The sequence below is a fragment of the Nanorana parkeri genome, unplaced genomic scaffold (genome assembly GCF_000935625.1).
Source record: "Nanorana parkeri isolate BGI_ZX_2015 unplaced genomic scaffold, ASM93562v1 scaffold968, whole genome shotgun sequence".
NCBI lineage: Eukaryota > Metazoa > Chordata > Amphibia > Anura > Dicroglossidae > Nanorana > Nanorana parkeri.
In genome coordinates this window covers 498,828-504,485 of record NW_017307236.1, presented here as the reverse complement: position 1 = coordinate 504,485, position 5,658 = coordinate 498,828, and the positions used below count along the sequence as shown (strand labels likewise).

General features: G+C 51.8%; 1 protein-coding gene across 1 annotated transcript in view; it reads left to right on the top strand.

Moving 5' to 3' along the window:
• The window catches only part of LOC108795430 (calpain-5-like), a 14,549-nt gene extending 9,346 nt beyond the window's left edge, over positions 1-5,203 (top strand). The window contains exons 9-12 of the mRNA XM_018566677.1: positions 55-251; positions 1,789-1,907; positions 3,048-3,181; positions 4,854-5,203. Coding sequence (XP_018422179.1) covers positions 55-251; positions 1,789-1,907; positions 3,048-3,181; positions 4,854-5,024 — 621 coding nt within the window. The 3' untranslated portion in view covers positions 5,025-5,203. The remainder of the gene's footprint in view (positions 1-54; positions 252-1,788; positions 1,908-3,047; positions 3,182-4,853) is intronic.
• The last annotated feature ends 455 nt before the right edge of the window (positions 5,204-5,658 follow it).

Here is a 5,658-nt window from a genome sequence, read left to right as displayed (position 1 = left end):
CCTCCCTCTCATGTTGACCTGGATTTTTATTGTCCCTCCCCCTTCGATTTTCAGGTGGAAGTGAACCGCAAATATCGGCTACACTGTGCTGCTAGCAAAGCTTCCTCCTCCGCCTACATCAACTCCCGCAGTGTCCTCCTGCATACGGACCTACAGAAAGGGCGATACGTCATCTTACCCACCACCTACCACCCCACGCAGACCGGAGACTTCCTCCTCCGCGTGTATACAGACCGTGCCAGTCATCTCAGGTAATCAGCATCAGGAGATCCTAAAGGGAACCTGTCTGAACAGGAATGTAGGAGCTTGCTTTTAGAAGGCAGGTTCTGGGGCTGCACCCATGAATTCAGCTTCAAGTGCCTAGTCAGCGTCTATGAACTAGGCCTCAAGTGTGTTAAGCTCCCGTGAACTCGGCCTCAAGTGTGTGGTCAGCTCCCATGAACTTGGCTTCAAGCACGTGGTCAGCTCCTATGAACTCGGCCTCAAGCTTGTGGTCAGCTCCCATAAACTTGGCCTGAGGTCAGCTCCCATGAACTTGGCTTCAAGCACGTGGTCAGCTCCCATGAACTCGGCTTCAAGCGTGTGGTCCGCTCCCATGAACTTCGCTTCAAGCGTGTGGTCAGCTCCCATAACCTTGGCCAGTGGTCAGCTCCCATGAACTTGGCTTCAAGCACGTGGTCAGCTCCTATTAACTCGGCCTCAAGCGTGTGGTCAGCTCCCATGAACTTCGCTTCCAGCGTGTGGTCAGCTCCCATGAACCCGGCCTCACGCATGTGGTCAGCTCCCATGAACATGGCTTCAAGCGTATGGTCAGCTCCCATGAAGTCGGCCTCACGCATGTGGTCAGCTCCCATGAACTTCGCTTCAAGCGTATGGTCGGCTCCCATGAAGTAGGCCTCACGCATGTGGTCAGCTCCCATGAACTCGGCCTCACGCATGTGGTCAGCTCCCATGAACTTGGCTTCAAGCGTATGGTCAGCTAGCATGAAGTCGGCCTCAAGCGCATGGTCAGCTAGCATAGACTTGGCCTTAAGTGTGTGGTCAACTCCCATGAACTTGGCCTTAAAGGAGAACTATGGGGTAAGTGTTTTTCCCCATAGTTCTCCTAAGGGTCACAGGAGGGCATAAACCAGCGTCCTCCCGTCACCCAAAGCTCAGCATATCACGAGCTACAGCTAGCGATATACTGAGACCGCTGCAGCTGGGACGGATCCCGACATTACTGTCGAGATCCGCCCAGCTGCGTGAGTGACAGCTGGCTCTGCCTATCTAGAGGCAGATCCAGCTGTACCCGCCCCCTCCCCCGTCCGTTCCGCCAGTCAGCGCTAGAGGATCGGAGCGGGGAGGGGAGGAATCCCTGCAGGGAGCCGCGATTGACAGTCACCACTCTCTGCAGGGACATGATCGAGAAGTGAGCGAGTGACAGTCTCATTGTCACAGGTCGGCTCGAACTATGAGGTGAGTGAAAATCACTCACCTCATAGTTCTCCTTTAAGTATGTGGTCATCCCCCATGAACTCGGCCTCACCTGCATACTTGCCGATAGTATTTACAGCCCCCGCTCTCCAGGGCAGACATTGGCACAGACAGGGATCAGTGACCTCACAGACATGAAAGGCCCGCTGCTTGATCTTCCCAAATTTTTGGTGCAAACCCTCCAAAAAAATAATAAAATTGACCAAAATCCTTCATAGTGTTTCCCAACCCAATAGGGTTTCCCCGGCTCTGATTGGTCATGGACGAGGCTTCTGGTGTCTTATTGAGGTTGTTGGGTTTTGTCATTCACAGAGAACTGAAGAAAGATGCCCCCGAGCCCTCCTGCCTGTCCTTCTTCGGCACTGCCCGGGTGGTCACCTCTATAACGGTGCACGCGGCATCCGGGCTGGCGGTTCCCGGAGGAAGTAATGGTAAGTCTCCGGGGCAACCTACCTTTTACACTTCTGTAGAGTAGACACGTGCCATTCCCTTCTTTCCCAATCAAAATGTAGACGAATTTCCGAATCCCAATGCATCCGAATCAGTGGCGTAACAATCACCATAGCGACCCAGGCAGCCGCTATGGTGCCCCGGGGCACAGAGGGGCCGGCCAGGACATCCCCCTGATGCCGTGGGGGCCGCCTGGGTCGCTATGGCATTTCAGGCTGCTGGCTGTCACTGGCGGCTGTGAGGAGAAACACGCCGCTATTCACATGTACAGCGACGCATTCCTCCTCACAGCCGCTGCTGAGTCGGTGACAACCAGCAACTTCGGTGGAGGTGGCTGGGCCCGTCGTCGGCAGCGATGGAGGAGGCGGGTCTTAGCGATGGGGGAGGCGGACCCGGCGATCGAGGAGGTGGGGCCCGCAAGCGATCGTGGAGGAGAAGGGAGGCGGTGAGAGGATCGGGGCAGACAGGTAAGAGGGCTTGAGACCCTGCAGAGCCCACCATAGAGAGTCCATGGTGGGCTCTGCAGGGTCACCCTCAGGTGGGCTGTTTGGGTTATCAGGTGGGCGTAGCTAGAAATCACAGGGCCCCATTTTGCTATGGGGGCCCTGTGATTTATAGTTACGCCCCTGATCCGAATGTGTCCGAATTTCCATCCGACATCCCGTCCGAATTTCGTTTGAAAATGAAACTGAATGGGACATGTGACTTTTCTGGCCAATCAGATGTGTTTTTCAGTTCAATGCCTCCGAATGGGTCTAAACAGGAATTATCGTTACGGCCACATAGGAGCCATATACAGTGTATACATATAATACTAACGCTGAGGCTCCCAGACCCGCATTGCATTGGGGAGCTCGCAACCAATATGCGTTAGTACACTTACGAAAATTCGGATTTCGTCCGAATCCGAAACCCCGACAGGAAGTGATGTGGGATCTCTCCAATGGGTACACAGACAAAGCAGACCAGGGAAGGGTTTTGACAATAATAATCTGGTGTCACGGGGACAGGAAGTGAAGGAAAATCTCCACAATGCTGTCAGAGACAGAGATGTCACATGACCTGACAGATATTTTATTTTGGGCTTTTCATTAATAATACAGATTTTTTTATCTCTCTAGATCCTTCTGTCTACGTGACGGTAAACTGTGAGGGTCGGAAGGTCGCGTCACGCACAGTGAAGGGGCGGAACCCGGAGTTTGACCTGAAAGCCGTATTCTACCGCAAACGAGAGAAAAGGCCGATCGTGGTCCAGGTAGGATTGTCCTTCTGGGAGGACCACCTAAGGAGGACCACAAGGCTCTGGGCACCATTCCTCATACTGAAGCTCCTGAGATGCTGGGCTGTCATACAATGGGGTTCAGTCACATCGGGGTGTATTCCTTGGAGGCAGCACCAAACCAGAATAACCTAAATACAAGCAGTGTAGGCACCTGAATGTGACCTGAAGTCCCTGTACAGCAGGGCTGGAGTCTGAGAGGAAGAAGCACCACAAGAAGCCAATCAGTTCATGTGCTGACAAGAAGCATGCTGATAGCAGGAGAAATCAGGGTGACAGAGATGAACTCATCCCTGTGCTGCTTTTTCTTTGAATGTCCAGTCACTGGTGGGGGTGGGTCCAGGATGACCTGGGCTTAGAGGAAGTGGGCATCTAGTGGCAGAAAAAAAGTACTGCTGGGGAAACCTCTGGAGTGAAGGTGAATATTGCAGTTTTTTTTTATTCTATCTTTTGAACCCTTCGCTGCCACCTACGTGATGGCATACTAGTAGTGACAGGTTCTCTTTAAGGTTCACAAGCCCCTGATGTGATAGCATACCAGTGGTGACAGGTTCTCTTTAAGGCTCACAAGCCCCCGATGTGATAGCATACCAGTGGTGACAGGTTCTCTTTAAGGCTCACAAGCCCCCTATGTGATAGCATATTCGGGGTGACAGGTTCTCTTTAAGACTCACAAGCCCCCTATGTGATAGCATACCAGTGGTGACAGGTTCTCTTTAAGGGTCACAAGAGAACCTGTCACCACTGGTATGCTATCACATAGGGGGCTTGGGAGCCTTAAAGAGAACCTGTCACCACTGGTATGCTATCACTTAGGGGGCTTGGGAGCCTTAAAGAGAACCTGTCACCACTGGTATGCTATCACATGGGGGGCTTGGGAGCCTTAAAGAGAACCTGTCACCACTGGTATGCTATCACATAGGGGGCTTGGGAGCCTTAAAGAGAACCTGTCACCACTGGTATGCTATCACATAGGGGGCTTGGGAGCCTTAAAGAGAACCTGTCACCACTGGTATGCTATCACTTAGGGGGCTTGGGAGCCTTAAAGAGAACCTGTCACCACTGGTATGCTATCACATGGGGGGCTTGGGAGCCTTAAAGAGAACCTGTCACCACTGGTATGCTATCACATAGTGGGGCTTGTGAGCCTTAAATAGAAATTTAGAAATAAAAAACAAAAACTTTTAAAGCCCCCCCGCCCCCCGTGAGCGCACGTGTATTATTTTAAACATGCGTCATGCACGCTAGGTAGGGAAAGGACCATCGTGCCACACATGTTGGGTATCGCCGCGTGCGGCGGAATGAGAGCAATAATTCTACGGCCAATGTTCATGGATATTTCTAAACTGATGACCTGTGGGGGCTTTTAAAGTGTCTCCGATGGACAATTTGGGGTACTGTATTTTGTCGCCGTTTCACGGACGCACGCAATTTTTAACCTGGGCATGTTGGGTATCTATTTACTCCTCGTAACCTCATCATTTATATTGTATTAAAAAAAATGGGTATTTTATTGTGTTTTTTGGCCCGAAAATGAACTTAAGTGTATTTTTTACTACATTTTGGGGTTCGGTGAGTTGCGTTAATATTGTGCGACGTAAAAATTTGCAACCGCTGCCATTTTATTCTGTGGTGTCTTCTGTTGCAGGTCTGGCAGTCTCGATGGGGGAGGGACACCTTATTGGGCAGCGTGTCCGTTCCTTGCCCCGTAGGAGAATCCAACCAGGTGTCGGCGCTGAGACTCCAGAGGAAGGACGCGGCGTCGGCTGGATACGTCATGGTGGAGACGTCGAGCAGCGCGGAGCTGACTGCGCTGTGACTTCTTCTTCTCTGGGTTGTCGTCTCCTCCTCGCTCTGCACATCTCCCCCTCCTTCCTGTCTCTCATCACCTTCGCTCTGCACTTCCTGCACCCTGCACAGAAGACTCGCCATGGGGAGGATGCTGGTCATAGTCGCCCTTCTTCTCGGAGGAGTTTGTCCAGGTATGGACCATGTGACGTGTGGGCAGCCAGGGGGAAAAGAAAGATGGCCGCCCTGGGCCAATAATGTGGGCTAGATGACGTTTGTTACATTGTATCCAAAGCAGACAAAACTTTTTTTGTTCTTGAATGAGCTGACCATTGTTGGTGTCCCCGGCAAGGGAAGGTGAACGCTCTCTATTCATCACCAGGACAGGAAGTGATGGGAAATCCAAACCTCTAAGACCCTGGTGTCCAACCTGCGGCCCGAGGACCGCATGTGGCCCTTTCCTACTTACTGTGCAGTTCTTACAACCTCCTGGTATCGAATGCTACTAGTCATTTTTTAAGGGGGACTTTGCGAATTTCACACATGAAAGCAGGGATTTGTAAAGGGGGTGTAATAGCAGCGATCTCTAGCAGTCTCTTGTAATGTGTCTCTGTTCTTTAGTCTCCTGAAGCATGTCTGCAGTCTCTGACCATCTCCTGTAGTAT